Source organism: Callorhinchus milii, unplaced genomic scaffold, assembly GCF_018977255.1.
Source record: "Callorhinchus milii isolate IMCB2004 unplaced genomic scaffold, IMCB_Cmil_1.0 Scaffold6, whole genome shotgun sequence".
Taxonomy (NCBI): Eukaryota; Metazoa; Chordata; class Chondrichthyes; order Chimaeriformes; family Callorhinchidae; genus Callorhinchus; species Callorhinchus milii.
Window position 1 is genome coordinate 6,959,271 of NW_024704747.1, and position 21,586 is coordinate 6,980,856.

General features: G+C 39.0%; 1 protein-coding gene across 1 annotated transcript in view; it reads left to right on the forward strand.

The window, feature by feature from the left end:
- The window catches only part of LOC103180487 (low-density lipoprotein receptor-related protein 1), a 552,054-nt gene that overhangs the window by 319,454 nt on the left and 211,014 nt on the right, over positions 1 to 21,586 (forward strand). The window contains exons 26-27 of the mRNA XM_042336207.1: positions 7,630 to 7,794; positions 9,456 to 9,700. Coding sequence (XP_042192141.1) covers positions 7,630 to 7,794; positions 9,456 to 9,700 — 410 coding nt within the window. The remainder of the gene's footprint in view (positions 1 to 7,629; positions 7,795 to 9,455; positions 9,701 to 21,586) is intronic.

Sequence of the window (21,586 nt, forward strand, 5' to 3'; positions counted from 1 at the left end):
TTTTTTCTCCAATAATAATTAACTGTTTTCACATTCTCGCTTATTTTTCTCGCATTACGACTCTCTAGATATTCTATACCGTTTGCTTTTGATCCTAACTTTTTTAAAAAAAACTTGCGTGAAAAGTGTTTGTTCAATTGCAACTCGGTGACTGCCAAAATATACAAGTTGTTATTCTTGTGGCATGATGTTCATACAGCAAACTTTCATCCATCATGCCAAACAGCAGCAGGATCAGACATCTGTAGTTTTGATTTGAGCCATCTGTGATTTAGATTTTTTTTTAATTTCACAAAATACAGCCGGTAAACAAACACTTGTCACCTAGTTTGCAAACCCCATGCAGACTTTTCAGTTACTGTGCTAATTCTGTTTGTGCACTGAAGGAAAAAAGAATATGATAGTTAGGCAGTAAGTACTGCATTCAGACAGGATTTAAATTTATAAATGATTAAAGCATCCATGAAAAATACAATCCATCTTTTCATGAAGATGTCTAACATAGACATTTCAGCACAGAAAGAGGCCATTCTGTAAGCTCTTAGGGAGAATTATTTTGGGTTTCTACTAATCTTTTGATGGGTGCTTCTTAAGTATTGCAAATATCTTTTGAAAGACAATCCATAGGAGGATGTGACTACATCCTGATAGTGCCATAAACTATTTTGAAGTGACGCAAGCAAATAGAAAGGTATGGGCAGAGTCCAGTTGAACTTATCCTTCTACAGTAATAACATTTCTTGAATACCAACCCATCCACTGTCTCATTGCATCATCAAGATTATTCCTAAATGAATTCAGTATCCTGGCAACACCACAATTCCTGATAACCAGTTTTACCTATTGATTACCCTCTCTGTAATAAATACCTCAAAGCCTGTCGTAAAATTACCCTCCACAACACTGAACATGTGGAGTCCTGTAGCTCAGTGGTTAGAGCACTCGCTTTGCAAGTGAGAGACCTGAGTTCAATTCCAGACAGGGCGAAACCTTGGGCAAGTTTCCTTACTTCACACACCTAATAATAATCCCTCCAAAACCAAAAAATAAATAAAATTGGTAATTTTCAATCTACGACTGGTTGTGGGACATTGCTGTGCGCAATTGGCTGCCGCGTTCGCCCACAAATATACAGTCAATTCACTTTACAGTGTGTTCTGTGAAGCGCTTTGGGACGTCCTCCCGACGTGAAAAGCGCTATATCGAATGCCAGGATTATTATTATTATTATATGTGACCATTTGTCTTACTGCCTTGGCATATCTGAAAGTAATGTCCTGGATTTACTTTCTCAACCCCGATAGTGGCGTACATGTCTCTGTAACGTCCTCTCTGTAAAGTCTCCTGTCAAGGTGGCCTCTTTATATCTCTGCAACTAGAACTGTACATGGTACTCCCAGAGCAGCCTGACCCAGAACATTACAGTTTGAGTATGATTTGAGGATGAAAAGACTATTAATTTCACAAAGTATCCTGTTTACCTTGTTTATTGCTGCCTCACACAATTTAAATACAGTGAGCGATTAGACCCATAGGTGTCTTTCATCTTCCACCTCGGCAAGTTCTATTCTATTTAGGGAGTTCATGTACCCACTGCTTTTGCCTTCTATATGAAATAACTTGCCTCAATCCATATTTAACTTCATTAGCCAGTGAACCCAATTGCATGCACCGTCGAGCCTTCTTTATTATAAATTCTGGCTGTCTCCTCTGATTTTGCATTTTCCACTAGCTTGGTGCCATCTGCAAATGTAATTACCTTGCACTAGGTCAGAGATTCTAGGTGATTTCTGTATCCTAGGAACACTGAAACAAATATAAATAGAGCAAGATGTTGTAAAATGTTATTTTAAGATTATGGAGTGAATTTGGCAACATTTCATCAAAGATTTGACGTGATAAGTACCACTTTAAACTTTTTATGAGATATTGCAAATTTCACCTCTGGATTTCATTTGAACAAACGTGTTTAATAAAGATTTCAGAATGCTGGGATTAAATTGTAAAAACGTATTTTTCACTGAATAGTTTATTCGATAGAGAACAGTATTTGTTCTCTATTGAATAATGTGTGCATGATTGAAACCCAGAAACTGTAATAACTTTTGAGATAACAGGGGGCCTCCTCTCTGTTGAAAATCTTTTAGAAAACTCTTAAATTCCAATTGTTTTCCCCTGTGCACAGTGATACTTTTTTTCTGAAATGCTTTATGAATTTTGAATTTTTTTAGAAACTAAATTCAAACAGCAACACAAATATAGTTCCCTAATAACAAGGTGGGGAACGTAACCTTCATATTGAGCAGAAACATTCAGGCTGAGACTTTAGTTTGTGCTGAGTTAGCTCAGTAACTTACTATCAGCCATGCCAATAGCTGGGGAGCTACATTCAGGGCACTGTTGATTTGTATCCCAGTGACAGGATAAGGAGTCAGTACCTTCAAGAGGGGTGAAGATGAGAGGTGAAAAAAAATGGAGAAACTTCACACAATTGTATGCAAATTCTACATAGAACAATTATAATAATAAATAATAATTATTGCATTTGATATAGCGCCTTATCACTTCTTTGAGATGTCTCAAAGAGCTTCACAGAGCACACTGTAAAATGAATTGAATGTATATTTTGTGGGCCAACCGCAGCAGCTAATTGCACACAGCAGTGTCCCACAAATAGTCGTGGATTGCGTTACCACATTAATGTTTGTTTAAAGGATTATTTTCTCCAGTAAAGCGATCCACCAATCAACTAACAACACGGTTACTATTTACAGCTGGGTGAGCAGAATTACTCCCTAAAGAGTGCTTTCACTGACTTTAAAACATTTTAAATGAACTACACGCTTTTGAGTTTTACAAATAGAGCAAAAATGGTGATCGGGCAGTGCCAAAGAGTAAAGTCATATTTACATAAGTTCAACACACACGTTGAACACATTAGGTAACTATCATCAATCAAGTTCTTTCTTAATGTTGGAAGGAACATGGTATAATTATATTGGCTGAAAAAACAGAGGAAGTCAAAGGCATTATAAACAGCCAACACAAGCATGCTGGAGAGTTGTGGTATAATGGAACATCATGAAAGAGATGGAATATGAACAGACATCAGAAATGTTAAACAGTAAACGTCAGAAATGGTGCTGATGTGGGCCCTATATTAGTTTCTAAACTGTAGTATAAACTGTTCTTTTGATGTACTCCAAGTCACTTAGGTCTTGCAGATTATTGAAATACCTCTTCAAACAGCAATCAATATGTTCAAAATCGATGTACTTTTACAAATCAAAGACGTTAACAATTAGTGCAAAAGCATTGAGAGCATATGCAAAATTATAGGAACAAAACATGTGATGTGATGCAATGTTATCCATTATTGCTCCCAGAGGCAAATTTCCTCTCCCACCCCATTGGATTGAGGTCTATCTGCTCAGTCCAAAAGTAAACAGTAAACAAGTAAGCAAACTTGCTTCACTCTTATCTTTTAGAACCCACAATCATTTTCTACACCAAGTTGTTATGAACTTTTCATTTGACACAGATTGCATTCACTGGCTCCCTAGGTAGAATATTACACATATCCACTTTTCTCTGCAGGATATTTAAACCCGTTTGGACATCTTTCCTCCTCTGAGATAATCTGTGTCCTTTTGATTTATTGGTTATGTTAAATTTTCCAGTCCCACTGCCTCCACCCCTTCATTTCCTTTTCCTGCACTTAAACAGGACATGATGGCACAAATTCAGAAGCAGTCTGGATTTGAATGCAAGTGATACTTTACATTTGCACAGAAGTGCTCTTGTTCAAACTGTGCCATCTAAAAGAATAAACAACTTTCAACACAGTGCATGTGATCATTTATGGTTCTGGTCTAGTTGCCAATGTTCATAATGAATAACAGAGTTTGAATGAATAACATCTAATCATGTGGCAGCTCATCATTCGAGAAATTATCCCTCCTTTGATACCTAATTAAAAAAACATAAAGCCCGACTTATTGGACATGTGAAAAACAAGTACCTCCGAACTAACAGCAATCACCTGCATGTAGTTCTGGCCAATAGGCAAGTATATTTTTTTACAGTATATAATATGAGTAGTCAGTCCTGCATTCATTTTTTTAAAAAATAACAAACTCAAACGCTTTGTACCTGACCATTTCTGTTCAGTACCCACATGCCTTGCCTTGTAGATGTTTGTTTAAAATAATTACGTATAAATCATTTCAGAAGCACCCTTCACATTTCACTTTTCAACACACACACACACAGAGCGGGTCGCACGTACAGCACAGATGTAGCCTGGTGCCTGTTGCATCTGTCTCTGTGCAAATACGTCTTGGGGAACTGACAATTAGGCAGGAGATGAATGGGAGCACGATGCCTGCACCTGCCTGCACTGGCTCAGCTCCAACATGCCTTCAGGTATGTGTTGCCAGACCGTGCTAATGATTATGTTTTTGTAACATCTATTTTTAAGCAGCCTTTTTCTTTTCTATGTTTGGTAACTAATTCCAGTATGATTCTACTGCTAACACCTGGATCTTGAGAAATTGCTTCTCTGGTATTAAAAAAAGAGACTTATCATATCCGTCTTGCTGGGTTAGGTGATCGTTTGAGCTGCCACAATTAATTGGCCTCAGTGTCCTGAGTTAAGAAGGCACAAATCTGCTCCTACGAAGGCTCTTTCTCCCCCTAAGGAGGTTCATGCCTGTGAATATCAGGGGCCTGAAACTCCAACTTTATAATTACAAATCAATCGAATCTCTTAAATTGTCTTCATTCAAAATGCACTCAACTACAATGCCCACTGACCTCCGGCCCATAGCTGAAGTCATAAAACAAAGATAGAGCCTTAAGTGAAGATTTAAGAAACCAAAATAAGATGAAAAGAGGTGACTGTACATCAGATATAAGCAGTTGATGTGAGTAAGTCTGAATCTGTTTGTAAGGAGGAATTAGTGCAGCTTTGAATTCTGCTGATGTAGATTTTCACCCCAGTTTGGTGGTTAATATCATATAAATGTTACTGTCTCTGGGGATCACTGCAAAAGTGTACGTAGCACCTAACGTGAAAATGCAGGCAAATGCATGCAGGCAGAAAAGAAATGTTATTTATTGGTCTTGTAGATTTGCCATGCTGTGAGCCAGAGGTATAAATAAAGTAGTTCCACTCAATCTGCACGCATCGATTCACTCTATCTGGATTACACCGCTGGGACTCAATATAAACGTTGGTATTAGGTGTGCCTAGCCTTCAGGTATATGTTGCTGAAGTAATTATGTAATAGGCAACACATGACATAAATTGCCTTTGTGTATGTTGGGTCCAGTCAGTGAAGATAAATGTACTCCTGACATTCCTTTGCCTTTTCCAGATGTTCACAGCTTATGCACAGTGAGTAAATTTCAAGGTTTTGGCACTGGCAGTTCTCCCATTTCATATGAAACGGTGGTGCCCTCAATATCTTAAACTGATTCATGTGGCACAGAGGGGGGAATGCATCCCAAACGCCAAGGTTTACTCTCATTACGTTTTATTGATACAGGTCCTCACCAGGCTCACACAAACAAAGATAGAATCGTTATAATTGAATATATTTTGTATTGAAAGCAAAGTCTATTGTTAAGTGTTGTGACTGTATATTTGTAGCCCAAAAATCAACACCTTCAAGGTCAGTATTTCAATAGCCAGTTTGTACTTCAGTGAGCGAGTAGTAAACTTATGGTCCAGCCTCCCTCGGGAGTCAGTGGAAGCAGAAAATGTCATTTCTTTCACAAACAAATTAGATAGATTTCTGTTAAAAAATAATATCTCAGGATACAGTATATAGTTTGGGACACAACATTTCAAGCGACTGTCAGGAAAGCAAACTAAATGGACCGTCGTCTTCTTTCGCCTAGCACATTCTTGGGCTCTTATGTACTGTTGGAAGCAAAACAATCTCAGCAAGTAGGGTGATGTAGAAATGGAATCCTCACTTGCACTCCTTACACCTCATTAATCTTTTCTTCAGGATTTCTAAAAGTCAGATAAAAGAATAGCCCAGGTAAGTCAATTCCAAACTAGCTGAGAAAACAAATTGGGTTAAAGTTCAAGTATTTTAAAGTGCTAAAACAATCACTTGAATTGTTTTCCAGGAATAAATGTTGAAAAGTTACCAGTAATGCTTGCACACAACTAACAAAGTGTTAATGGTTAAGTGCACTATCGTATGAATTCCTCCTTTCAGTCAAACACAATATTATACAAGTCTGTTCCCAAACGCTACTATGTTTGAGCCTCATTTGTTCTGCAGCTGAGACATGCTATTAAAGTAAATCTTACTTTTTTTCCACATTCAAAGATATTATCAACATTCATAAGAGCATGAATGCTTGAGATTGATTGTGGTGCAGTAATTAATCGAGGGCATCTGAAAATTGCAATGAATTAGGATCACAAAGCTCCAGAGGTGTGGGATGGTCATCTAACACCACTACTATAAAACTGGCTAATTTTACTTTATAGCTTTCAATTTGCTAATTCTCATTTTGAGCAATTTTCATGCAGACAAGGTTGCTAATGTGCTCAATCTTGCATAAGGGGATTAATGGCGGTGATGGCATTACTGCACGGCTATTGAGTATTGATCTGCAGTTGATTACCTGGAAATTCTACATTCATTACATTTGGAATCACTATTAGCTCCAGCCATTCAGACGATTTGCAAGTGCCTGGAATGTTTGAAAAAAAATTCTTCCTCTCTCCAAACTGCTCCACTTGTCTCTATGTGTAATATTTGCAGAGTCCTCCTTCACATGTACACACTAGTGTTCTCCTGATAGGCATGTGGGTATCCCTTATATTGTGATTTTAAGCACGTTGGGATGTGAAAGATACTAAATAAATGTAAATATTTTGGCTCTGAAATGATGTCAACAGAGGAGACCTATTTACTGGAGAATAATTATGCAGGTAATGAAGGGGTTTGGATTCGAAGAGCTAACAGAGGAGGTGGAGTTGTCTTTTGAGAGAAGGACAGGTTTCAATATGGTGATGTGAAATTAGAAGAAAATACTTGACTCAGGTGGAAATTGCCCTACCTCCAAAGTACATGTGTGCGTGTGTGTGTGCATCTGCACCTGTGTGTGAGAAGATACAAAGTTCTTCAACAGGATAGGTTTAGTTTCTCCCTTCACTTCCTGGCACCTCTCCAACCTCCTCATTCCCTAATCCACCACCCATCGCCTCCGCTCGACTGACATCGGGCTCCTGCTTGTCCCTCACGCCCTCCCCTCCACCATTGGAGGTCGCACATTCAGCCACTACACTCCCAAAACTCAGGAACACTCTTCCTCAATCCCTCCACCTTGCCCCCTCCCCTTTTTCTAGTCCGGCTTGAAAATCTTCCTTTTACGATCGTGCTTATGGCCACCTCCCTCCCTCCACCCCAGTTCGGAGTCAGGCTCCGCCAGTGTTAAGCACTCTGAGATGCTTGGAGGGCGCTATATAAGTGCAAGTTGTTGTTGTTTTGATCATCCTTAGAAGGGGATTGTTTGCCGGCCTTTCCTGATTCGATGCTGTCTTACGTTTTAACATGCAACATGAAACAATATCAGAATTGGTGAGATTTTGTATTTTCTTAGGATTCTCTTCTGGACGGACTGGGATTCTAACTTTCCACGCATCGAAGCTGCTTCAATGAGTGGGGCAGGAAGGAGGACAGTTCACAAAGCTCTAGGATCCGAAGGGTGGCTTAATGGACTGACAGTGGATTACCTTGAGAACAGAATTGTGTGGATCGATGCCATGTAAGACAAATATTATTTTTGTTTTGTAAAGATTAGGATTTCATTCTGAAACGCATGTGTAGTTTACCACTGTTCCTCACCCTAATTACTCATTCCTATCGAACAATAATTTTAACTGTGGCTTTGTTCAAAAAAAAACTGTTTTGGAACATTTTGGTTTTTATTTTATCCTTGCAAATAATAAAGTACAGGTATTTGATAAATGCTAATAGTGTAAAAATGCCTCCTTTGGGTGGTCAAAATATATTGACCATTTGTAGGAGATTGTCAGAATCTTTTCCCTTTTGCTTCAATTTTCCATTTGCAAGTTTGTAAATTCTGAGGAATCCTAGGTTTGCAGTGCACAGCAGATGTAGCTGGTGATCAAATTAATCCCATGAAAATATAGCCATTGCCTATGTATATGGATAACCTGTTTATCGGTTATTATTTGAATAATTTCATGCTTGCAATCAAAATAGCAAATGAACATAATCAAACTGGTCCAGGTATAATCTTTCCATTCTTATTCCAATCCAAAAAAAAACAATTTAAAAGAGGAAGAAAGGATGAGTTCACTATAATTCCTACAGATAATTCTCAAAATAGAAAAATTCTCTTTTCTGCTGACAAAGAACCTTAGCAAAGCTGTGCTATGCAACTGGAACAATCTTCCACCCTGCAGGCAGCAGAGGTCTCTATCTGGGTTAAACCTTTCTAGTTTGAGAGAAGTTTCTCTGAGAGTGCAAAAATGAAGGCCTATTTACATGACAAGCATTAAAAATGAGCAAAAATCACTCTGCCACAGTCAAAGATCCCCTGTGATCCAGACTTCGAGAACATTTTCTCTCTGATATTGATGGTCCACTTTAGCTTTCTATATAAATTACTTCTGACCATGAAGGAGAAACCATTATCCAGAAAGAAAAGCGCAAAGGAAGGGGAGATGATTTGAGAATTTCAGTTACTACTAACTCACAGACTAGTTATTCTTGAAGGAGCTGACTATATTACATTATTAACTGTATTTGTGCTTGATAATCAACATCTTATGTTATTCATATGAATTCAATGCAAGTTATGAAACAGTCTGAGTTAAGAGTTCTTGGTACTTTTCTAAAACCCCAAGAGAAAGAAAACCAAGTCCAGTTTCTAGGCTACAGCTCACCTAAGTTAACCAAGACTGGCTGATTCTGTCTTAATTCATTTCCACCTGGAGAGAAATAGCATCATTGCACAGTTCAACTTGTTTGGTCTTAAAGCGACTAAATCCAAACTCATCAAACTATCCCTCAATGGCAGTCTGGCTCAGTTGGTCACACTCTAGGATAGAAGGTTGTGCGTTCAAACCAGAACTTTGAGTTCACAGTCTAAGCTGACACACCAAAGCAATGCAGGGGGTTGCTACATTTTGGAGGGTAATAATCTTTAGATGAGATCTTAAACCAAAGTCCCATCTTCTTTACAGTTTGAAAAACTCTATGATACTATTTTGAGATATTTCGACTTGATAAGGTGCTATGTCAAATGCACGGAATAACATTAATTGTAACAATGTTCATTTTTATATCAAAATGCATGACATCAGCCCACTGTTCCCTTGGAAAAGTAACTGCCTTTCTAAAAATATAAAAATTTTATGTCTTTCTTTATTTCTCCACTTCTTGCTCCCTCTGATGCAGGTCTGATGGTATTTATTCAGCTTTGTATGATGGCAGTGAATTGATAGAAGTCTTGCGTGGTCACGAATACCTTTCCCATCCTTTCGCTGTAACATTGTTTGGAGGTGATGTTTATTGGACTGACTGGAAGACTAACACCCTGCTAAAAGCCAACAAATGGACAGGCCAAAATGTCACTGTAGTTCAGAGAACCAGTGCACGTCCATATGACCTACAGATATATCATCAAACCAGGCAGCCACAAGGTAAATACCTCTAAGCATGGAGAATAAAACATCTGTTCAATGTAGTATTGAATTTTCTCTTTAATGCTGATATGATGAGTGTGATATGATCATTCCAATGTCGTTGGTGCAATGAGTATATTATCTATGAGACACAACAATAACAAAATTACATTTATAGAGCACCTTTCACGTCGGGAGGAAGTCCCAAAGCGCTGAACAGTCAGGTGTCGGGGCCTGAGCATGGTGGAGGGGGGAGTGTAGGGGTGAGGGAAGGCAGAGAGGTGGGAGGGAGACCAAAGACACGGTCGAAGAGAAAGGTCTTGAGACTGACCTTGAAGGAGGCAAGGGAGGAAGCGAGGCGAAGGGACGGAGTTCCAGAGTGTGGGGGCAGAGAGGCTGAAAGCCCGGCAACTGATGGTAGGGCGGGTCGGGTGAGAGACATGGAGCAGGACTGAGTCCGATGAACGGAAGGAGCGGGCAGGTTGGTAGGGAGTCAGCAGGTCAGAGAGGTAGGAGGGGACAAAGCCATGGATGGCCTTAAAGGTGAGGACGAGTATCTTGAACTCGATCCTCTGGGGGATGGGGAGTCAGTGGAATCAGGCGACGGTGGGAGTGATGGGGTCACGGAGCCTGGTGAGCGAGAGTACACGAGCTGCAGATGTTTGGATGATCTGCAGCTTGTGAAGAGAAGAGTTGGGAAGGCCGATGAGGAGGGAGTTCCCATAGTCAAGCCTTGAGGTGACAAATGCATGGGTGAGGGTTTCAGCAGCCTGAGGGCTTAGGCAGTGGTGGAATCTGGCAATGTTGTGGAGGTGGTGGTAGACAGTGCCGGTCATGGTCCGGATGTGGGGGAGAAAGGATAGTTCAGGGTCAAACAAAATACCCAGGTTCCTGACTGGCTTCATGAGGTTGAGTGTGCTTTAAATACTTGCTAACCTACCATTTTGGGAATGCATTTAGTTTTGTTCCAGCCTACATTCACATCTTCCAGTGAGGTGCACCCAAACTAATGGTCTTAAACAGGAACAAATCATACATTGGCCAAATCCGATGCAAGTTGATATTATCCTAATACTTAGCGGTACTAGTCCAGCATCTTGGAAAATTACACATTGAGCTGGTAGATTCGTAAACTTTATGCAGTAAGATAACATGGGCAACACACTTTGGATGCTTTGGTTTCCTTTAAAACATAGAGCATCATTGTGGTTCCACAGATAAATATCCAATTTGATATTTACCCTGTACATACGTGGTATTTCCCCTGTATTCCAGCAGGATATGAAGCATCTGACTGTCCGTGATTATAACCTAGTAGATTAAGTGAGGTGGATGAATATCTCATATTAATACTAACCAAGTAGTTATGTCAACGGCAAACCATTTTGAAGTTTTTTGTTTGAATATAAAATATACTAGGCGATTCATTATAGCCTCAATGATGTCCAGCGATTTGGGATGTCCTCCTGACGTGAAAGGCGCTATACAAATGTAATTTTGTTGTTGTTGTTGTTCAAATACATCCTTAGAATGCGACAATGTGTATTTGACCTGTTAAAACTGCAAATTCAGCAAATGCTTTTGATTGACAATCATCTTTTTGAAGAACACAGACTTTCACCATACGTTAACACTCCATTCTTTTTTCCAACTTGTTCCCATTAATCTGTTTTTTTTTAACAAGATAATGGATCACCTCTCACGGATCGGCTCATTATAAAGGAACTTTTTCCAGATGAAATGTTGCGTTGTTGAATTATAATAACATAAATATACAGAGTGACATTTATTAAATACGATATTATTGAAAGTTATGCATGTTTCATGTGTGCTGTTAAAGGAAAAATAATTACTAAAGTAGTCGAGGATTAATAGCTGGAGAGTGAGAATTAATTGTGTGTTTCAGCTCATGATGTACAAAAAAATGAGGCGCGGAAATGGTATAACATTGCCCTGGAGACCACAAGCATATAATGAAGGAATTTTCAGTCCTTTTACCTTTTTTTTAATAATGTCCAATTTGATAGTATTTCAATTGTAATCTTTAAAGGATTTAGACAACCTTCAGATAATCTGAGAGTGGGGTTCAGGTGGAAGACTGCTGGGACATCCTCCTGACATGAAAGGCACTTTACAAATGTAATTTGTTGTTGTTGTTGCAGTTTGGGTTTGTGTATGCACAGGAACATATACATAATAATAATCCTTACATTTGATATTGCGTTGTTCATGTCAGGAGGACATCTCAAAGCATTTCAAAAGAAGTATTGTGTCCAGTAAACTAATGACTATGTTTGCAGGTCAATGTGGCAGCTAATTTGTGCACGACAGAGTCTAACAAACAGCTACGAAGTGAATGAATAATTTTATTTGGGAAGTGTGGTTGTTGGCCAGGACTTCAGGAGAAACCCACTTCTCTTTTCAGATAATGCAATGGGATATTTAATAATCCCCTAAATAGAGAGACAGGCCCTAACATGAATTTAATCATACCTGAAAGATTTACCTCCAAGAACGCAGCATTCTCCCAGCACTGGGGAAGTGCTGCATTACCTCAAAAGAGATCTTCAAGATGATCTGACACCTTAATGGATCTTTGAGTAGTACTGAACTATAGATAATCCCAATGAACAAAATCATTATTTTTGAATTATTTCAACACCTTGGGACGTCCTCCCAATGTGAAAGGCGCTATACAAGTGGAATGTTGTTGTTGTTGAAGTGATCAACGAAAATTGAGCTACATGTTTAAATTAAATACTATGTTGAGGCAGTACACCTTGAACAGTTTCATTGCATATTTCTGTGGACTTTCATTTGTAATGGATATTCCTAAGAGTTTATTATATTTTGCGCATATGTCAAACCCTAACCCTAACCCTGGCTGGCCAAAAAAAAAATTCAGAAAGCATGTTATTTTTGGGGATGTACTCAAAAGAATGAATCTGAATACATGAGTGAATTATTTACACTAATTGGGATTTTTAAATTATATTTTAGTACAAAAATACAGTGAGAAAAAAACATTTCAAGAACATATTTGTATTTGTCACATCTTCTTTCTTCGAATTGGGGTCAATTTCAAATAGGATTCTTTAATTAATGAAACCACCACTATCTTAAAATGAATATTGAAGCCTCAAGCCATATTTTTAATAAACTAGAAAAAGCTTAGCATTATCACCCAACTTAACCCAATATGTTTTTAAAGTCTGAAAATAGGCTGTCGTGTTTCATAACATGTCTCCTTGTTCTGATACCTACAAGTACTCTATTGATGTTTCATTCTTGTGATGAATAGAAGATGGGCAACAACATGAAGTTACATGTCTACAGATCACAAATCCAATAATGTGGATTAAATTGGTAATTTCTGTGAACAATAGGAAAACAGAAGCAATTTAAAAGAACTTTAATCATTGAACTGTGTAGATGTCAGTTGGAGATAATAATAATAATCCTTGCATTTGATATAGCGCCTTATCACGAATATTCTGTGAAGTGAATTTACTGATACTCTTGCTTCTAGGGCAGAAAACGGAGGGTTCAAACCCAACATGTGGAAAGGCGTTTAGTCAAGACTGACACACCATTGCAATACTGCATTGATGGAGTTGTTTCAATCATCCTTTAACCATAGATTTAATATACACCTTTGAATTACAATGATCACTGGAAGCAATGACAATTTTAATTTATATTTTCATTGCAGAGGACTTGCCTATATGATTGTATAATACACAGATAACCTAAATAAATTATAAATGACCTGTATTAAATCTCAATAACCACTTTCAGTATCATCAGCGCACCTCATATTTGTGATAGTACTTTTTAACAATATCTTCATTTTTTTAAACTTTTTAACATATCTTCAAATCTATAATAACCTAGTTTGAACAATATGCATTTTAACACTCTAAAGCTGAAGAGATTAAACACTATCAGGTCAAAATAATAATTATCCTCGAATTTGATATTACAAGTCGTGCGAATATCTCAGAGCAAGTCACAAGATTTAATGTAAAGTGTGGTTATTGTGCTATTTATAGGCAAGAGCAGCAGCCAAATTGCATGCAGCAACGTCCCACAAATAGCCATGAAGTGAATGTCCAAAGAATGTTAGGGTCAAAGAAAACCTGATTCTGTTCATGATTATAAGGAGCAAAAGGGATTAGTGACAAAATGGAAATAGATAGGAAACAATGATTGGTATTGAGCTTCTCACACACATTGGGAGTGCTGAGAATTTTTATGGGAATTATTATTGCAGTTTCAAGAAGAATTGTGTCTGATTTTATGGACACAAAAACATTCAACCTTGCTCTAAATTGAATGCTCTGCTATTCTCATCATATTGATTACTACATATTGATTTCAGCGCCTTGGGACATCTCCTGACGTGAAAGGCGCTATTCAAATGTAATCTTGTTGTTGTTGTTACTACACCAGCAGCATCTAGTGCTCAGCTGGTATCCAAGAATTTAAGGGGCATCAATCAGTTATTTTTAAAGTCCTCCATCCTCGCCTCCACTAAATTGTTCTTCTACTCCAAGATAATCTTGGAGGCCAAGGACAAGCCCAGGCTCCTCTTCACTACCAACCAGGTCCTCTGCCCACCCTCTCACGCCTCGCCCATCCTCTCCAACTTCAACTGTGAGGAGATGCTAAACTTCCTCGAGACCAAAATCAAACTTGTCTCCACCTCCTCTCTCACCACCACTATGACCCATATGAGGCCCACCACCTGCTCCCTTAACCCCATCCCTACCCCTCTCCTTACCTCCCAGCTTCACCGTATTGCCCCTCTACTCACACAGGCATCATACACTTCTCCTTGTCCACTGGCAGCATTTCCACCCCCTTAAAAACAGCCGTCATCACCTTCATCCACATTCCCTGGACCCATCCCCGCTCTCCAACTACCACTCCAACATCAACCTCCCCTTCCTTTCCAAGGTCCTGGAATGAGTCATTATTTCCCAGCTTTGCTCCTTCCCACAACACAGAAACAGCCTCGGTCAAAGTGAGAAATGACATTTTGTTTATCTGTGACCAGGGCTCCCTCTGTCTTCTCATCCTCCTTGACCTCTCTGCTGCCTTTGACACCGTTGTCCACTCTATCCTCCTCCACTACCTCTCCTCTCATCTCAACCTTCATGGTTGAGTCCTTGACTGGTTCAGATCCTACCTTTCAGACCATCTCCACTTTGTCTCCACAAACTGCTTCTCCTCCAACCCCCACATCGTCTCGGGCGGTGTTCCTCAGGATTCTGTTCTTGTCCTCTCCTCTCCAACGTGCACATGTTCCTCTCCCTCATGGTTCTGTCCTTGAATGGTTCAGATCGTACATTTCATCTGTGCCATTACCCGCTCTGCCCTCCCCCACCTCTGTAACGTCACCCGGCTCCACCACTGCCTCTCCTCTCAGACCGCCTAAAGCGCTCATCCACGCATTTATTACATCTAGACTCAACTACGCCAACTCCCTGCTTGCCAGCCTTCCCAACTCTTCCTTCCACAAACTGCAAATCACCAGATATAGCGCCTCCTCACGTCGCTGAGACACCCGGCAGCTCGTGTCCTCTCCCACACTAGACTCCGTGACTCAATCACATTCTCTCTCACCCATCTCCACCGGCTTCTCATCCCCCAGAGGATAGTGTTCAAACCCTCGTCCTCACCTTCAAAGCCCTCCATGACCTTGCTCCTTCCTCTGATACCTGCGAACACCGTATCAACCTGTCCACTTCCTCAGCTAAGCGGGCTTCATCTTGCTCCACGTCTCCCGCTCGGCCCGCCCCACCATCAGCGGTCAGACCTTCAGCCTCTCTGCCCCCACCCTTTGGAACTCCATCCCAAATCCCTTTGCTTTGCTTCCTCCCTTACCAATTCCAATCCCAATCCCCTGCTCAAGTCCAAATCCCTGACTGTCCAATGCCTTGGGACATCCTCCTGACGTGAAAGGCACTAAATGTAATTTGTTGTTGTTGTATTCTAAAAACAGATATTGGCTTATAAATCTTTTGCAACAAACATAACTGTTGTAGAAACAACCAATTTTTTTATTCAGACAAGAATAGACAATTTTAGATGGGCAAATTCAACGTACAATATAAACAAATTCACATTTGCACTTGAAACACCTTTACCAGACAAGTAATTAAACAATTGGCTGCCGCGTTCGCCCACAAATATACAGTCAATTCACTTTACAGTGTGTTCTGTGAAGCGCTTTGGGACGTCCTCCTGACGTGAAAAGCGCTATATCAAATGCAAGGATTATTATTATTATTATAATTGAGCAGATACCTTGGAGTAAGATGACATTTCTGGAACACTGCACAAAGGCTTAAATGTTTTGCTCTTTGACACATGATGGCTAACCAAAATTGAGTCTATTCTGATTCCTATAGATATTAACTGATTCGTTGCTGTTATGGAGATGGTTCACATAAAATAGTCAGAATATGCTCCAACCCTAGGATTTGAGAAGCAAATGGTAGTATTCTCACTGGTATCTCAGTAAAGAGCAGCTCACTCAAGGATTTATCTTGGAATCTTCACGGTCTGTGTTGCACAATGGATGATGTAGTGTAACTTAATTTATTGAGGAAACCCATCAAAATATTAACAATAAAAATCTAAAAAACTAATTCTTTACTGACATCCAGATTAGCGAAACAAAAATGCGTGATTTTAACAACTCGTTCAGTCAACAGGAATCTCCTTTATAATCTGGAGAAAATCCGTTTGAATAATTATGTAAACATTATTGCGTGTTTGACAGATATGCTGAAATACAATTCACAATATTTATCATCTCTGTCATCAAAATAAAACAAATTAAAAGTGAAAGCTGAACTCTGTGATCTAATGAATTGAAATTAAAATTAACGCCAACTCTGGTCTGAAATGGAAACCATTACACACTGTTAATATCCCTACAGGTTCTGCCATTATTTGTTCAAGTAGATTTTGTCAGGTTTGTGTCTGATTTTCCAGTGACACCCATCTAATCAATCATGAAAGTAGTCACATTTTCTTTATATCCCCAAGAATAAAGATCATGCAGATTGTAACAGTTATTTGCCCGTATCTCTGTTCAACACAAATTATAAAAAATAAAGTGTCACATTTGAGAATGCAAGCTTTTCTGTAATCTAATCTTGAAGTTTAAATATTATAATAATAATATTCCTTGCATTTTATATGGCGCTTTTCATGTCTTCTAGACGTCTCAAAACACTTCACAGAATATGCTGTAAAGTGAATGGACTGTATATTTGTGGGCGAACGCGGCAGCACAGCACAGCAATGTCCCACAAACAGTTGTGGATTGAAGATGACCAATTTATTATTGTTTTTGGTTTTGGAGGGATTATTATTAGGCGTGTGGAGTAAGGAAACTTGCCCAAGTTTCGCCCTGCCTGGAATTGAACCCAGGCGTCTCGCTTAATAAACTGTGAGAGTCGCATTAAATTATTTATAAACATCAACCTGACCTCATGATCGGATTCTGTCGTTCACGTGTTTTAGGATGTTAACTATTTGAACTGTATGGAGTAATTGTGTGCTAACATGTCCTGCACTGTGCAGTTCGATTGTCAATGCACTCCATGTCACTGAAGCCTAATAACATTAAATGAAAAAAATGAATAATTCTGACGTGCAAACCTTTGGGGAATAATTTGTGGATTATAGCTACCAAGCACTACGACGAGTGGAACATTTTAGCCACTTCTTATTTACAGATTAAAAAAAAAGTTTCCCTGTGGTTTCTGAATAAGGATGAAATTGGTTATCTTAACGTTAAGTACCTCTGTGGCAATACAAGGCGGATGTGCGAGATAAACTCAGCATGTGCAATGCTCTTTTGAGCAGCTTTTAAAAAAGCGTTCAACAGGTTATAGGGTCAAGTATATTTCTAGACATTACAATAACTTAAGTTTCATGTGACTCATTCAGATGATATAATCTGTTTGTTCCCTCTGCTCAGCCTGCTCCACGTCCCCCGGCTGGCCCGACCCACCATTGGCAGTTGGGCCTTCAGCTTTTTTTTGCTCCCACCCTTTGGAATTCCATTCCCTCCTCCTCATTCCCTCCCTTGCCTCCTTCGGCCTCCTACCACCCCTGCCCTCCACCCTTCCTGATTCCAACCTCCAGCTCGGGTTTGAAACGCTGATTGTCCAGCGGCTTGGGACGTCTCCCCAATGTGAAAGGCGCTATACAAATGTCATTTTTGATTGTATTGTAACTAATAGCTTCCTTACCTCAATATCTCCATTGGGAAGGCCTGTGAGACGTGTTTGTCCTTTTTTATTTCATTCAATGATGCAGGTTGTGGTGGAAACTCAAAGCAACTCAATATAATCCACACGTAGAGGGAATTTACAAAGTAATCTAACCCAATCCGATAACAATTTATTACATTTGACATGATGTTGGTGTACTTTGAGAGGTCAAGGTCATGTAACACTGCAAGATTATTCAAACCATCAATTCAGATCAGAGACAAACTAGTTTATTTTAAAGCATGCGATAATCTGGGAATTGAGCCAGCCTGATCATTTCTTAAAAGAAATAAAATAATGATGATTATGAGATGTTTCGAAGACGTGATAAGGCTCTATACAAAATACAAGGTTATTATAACTATAGTTGGCATGGAGATTTTCAAATCGGGAGGATGTATCAAAGCACTTCACAGGACATACTATAAAGTCAAGTGACTCTTACTTTGTGGATAAAATAGAGCATTGTTACCATATCATGAGCTACTGCATTCAATATGATTGTTCATGACCTACAAGTAAAGATGTCTCTTTTATATGGGTACTTAAAAACAAATTTTTCGTCAAGCAAGCATAACGCTTATCTTTCCATTATTAATGATAGTTTTGTCCTTGACTGTGGTTCCCTGTGTCACGTATGGTTATTCAGTATTGTACAACAATGTAGATTGACAAGCTAACCACACAAAGTCTCAATCAATCTAGCCATCCTGTAACTGAGTTAAACTTTGGACTATTTGCGAGAGCAATGTGGATTGAAGTGGATGGATTCTTATTTCAAATCGTATTTAGAATAAAGCTTGCGAAACAACCTGAGTTATTTCAAACTGAAATGGTTTAGAGAAATTATCTCTGTCGCGTTAAAGACAGGACTATATTTAATTACTATAAGAGATTTTTCATAGAATATGCCAAAGCCTGAATCGATTAGTCCTTTGTTTTAATAATGAATAAATATAGTTTGAGAAGACGAAGACCATTTCACTTTTTTATATCTATTTTAAGTTACAGTGGTCATTGGGATAACTTGAACTCTCTCAAAAGGTTTATTTAGACTTATTATTTCATTGGGGGGATGGTTGTAATGGGAAAGGGAATCTGAATAACAAGGCCTCATTTAACCCATCTTCAAAACATTTCTAAAATACATTCTTATCTATGTTTTATTATTTTAAAATAGAAGGAAGTCTATGTGTTTCAGTAAATTCTCAAATAGTTATTCAGCTTGGCACAGTTGGTAGGATGCTAGCCTCAGAGTCAGAAGGTTGTGGCTTGGCTGATACTCCAATACAGCACTGCATTGTCATAATTGCCATCGTTCAGAAGAGAAGTTAAGCTGAGGTCCCATCTGTCTGTTCAGATGGACACTAAAGATCTTATGACACTGTTCAAAAGGGAAGGAAGATTCTCCCGGGATCCTGGCCAACACTTCCCCAAAATTGGCTATTTACTTCATGGCTGTTGGAGGGACACTGCTATGTGCTTACTTACATCTATTAAAATAATAATAATAAGTTGGTCACTCAATCCAAGACTGTTTGTGGGACACTGCTGTGCGCAATTGGCTGCCTCGTTTCGTCCACAAAATATACAGTCAATTCACTCTGCAGTATATTCTGTGAAGCGCTTTGAGATATCTCGAAGATGTGAAAAGGCGCAGTATCAAATGCAAGGATTATTATTGTACAGTCACTAAACTACAGTGAATTCTGTGAAGTACCTTCAATGTCATGATAAGCTGCTATGTCAAATCCAAGGATTTATTACTATTATTATGGATAACTGTGAATATATAAAGAGATGCATTCACAGGCATTATGAATATTTAATAATATACCATTTTGAAGTATTTCAGTGTAAAAGAACTTGCATATTTAGAGCGCTTTGTGACATTGAAACATCTGAAAGTGCTCAACAAGTAATTACAGTCAGTTTTAGTTACCATTTTAGGCAAAGATGATAGTCATTTGCACAAGCAAGGTCACACAAAACACATTGTTTTAAAATCATATATTATCGGATCATTTTCTTTTGAAGTGCAAATCATGTTCTCCTCATTGACGAGGTCACCAAGTGCAGCAATGAATTAGACAGAGAGGGTATTTGCAGATCACTGAGAAGTCAGTTGACCTCAGCTAGGACAACTGTTGAGAGCTTTTGCAATTAGCCTAACCCTTCCTCGGATGAGAGGAGAAAATCCAAACGGAAACAAAGAGCACATTTAATTATTCAAAAGCAGCAATTTCTCAATTTAAAAAAAAACAGCCAGGCTCAGTTGGAAGTGCTGTTCCATGTGGGTGACGAGTTTTGGGTTAATACCCCTCCCCCCCAACTTCCTCCACCTCCAACTCCCCCCACCTTGACCTAAACACAGCATGTAAGCAGACGTTCTAATGCAGAATTGAGGGAGTGCTGCAACCTCCATTAAACCAATGCCCCCTCTATCTGTGCTGATGAACATTAACAATACCAAAGCATTATTTCACAGATAAGCAGAGAGGAACGTGAGAATATTACAGCAACAACAACTAGCATTTATTGTTTTGTCCACAAAATATACAGTCAATTCATTTTACGATATATTCGTGAAGTGCTTTGAGACGACGTCTCGAAGACATGATAAGGCGCTATATTAAATGCAAGAATTATTATTATGATTTTAATTGTTCTGTGTAGAATTTGCAAACAATTGTATAAAGTTTCTCCCATTTTATTTTTCTCCTCTCATCTTCACCCCCCTTGAAGGCATTGACTCCTTATCCTGTCACTGGGATACAAATCAACAGTGCCCTGAATCCAATTGTAGCACCCCAACTATTGGCATGGCTGATAGTAAGTAACTGAGCTAACTCAGCACAAACTGAAGTCTCAGCCTGCAATTTTCTGCATTATTATTAATGTATAATACCCTTCATGAGAGGCAGCATCTCAGAACACTTAACAGTGGCGGAGTCTGATACCGAGCTGGGGGAAGGGAGGAGTGGACCGTAAGCATGGTCAAAGTGGAAGTCTTAACATTACCAAGGCATTATTTCAAAAGTCGGGATCTAAAAGAGGGGAAGGATGGGGTAAGATGGAGGGATTGGGAAGAGAGTTCCAAAGCTTCTGGGCATAGTGGCTGAAAGCATGGCCACCGATGGCAGTGCAGAGGGAACAAAGGACAACCAGGAGGTCAGAGCCAGCAAACAACAACAATATTAGAATTTTACACGGCAGAAAGAATCCATTCAGATCCTCGTGTCTGTGTTGGCTCTCTGAAAGAGCTTTCTATTTAGTCCCACTCCCCTGCTCTTTCCCTATAACCTTTTAAATTGTTCCTTTTTAGATATATGTAATTCTAATTCCCTTGTAAAAGCTATAGTAGTGATTTTCCTGGCATCCTGCCTACTATTCCTCCCATATTCATAATTACCGAAACAAAAACAGTTTAACTTGGACATTGATATTCCCGTTTGTGGGACTTTGGTGCTGCAGATTAGCTGCTGGATTTGCTTCCATAAAAGTGGTTTAACTTCAAAGTAACTCATTGTGTCTGCACTGCTTTGAGGTGGTAAAATGTAATCTGAAACACAAGTATTATTCCTTGTATTAATGAAATGTTGTAAATCCA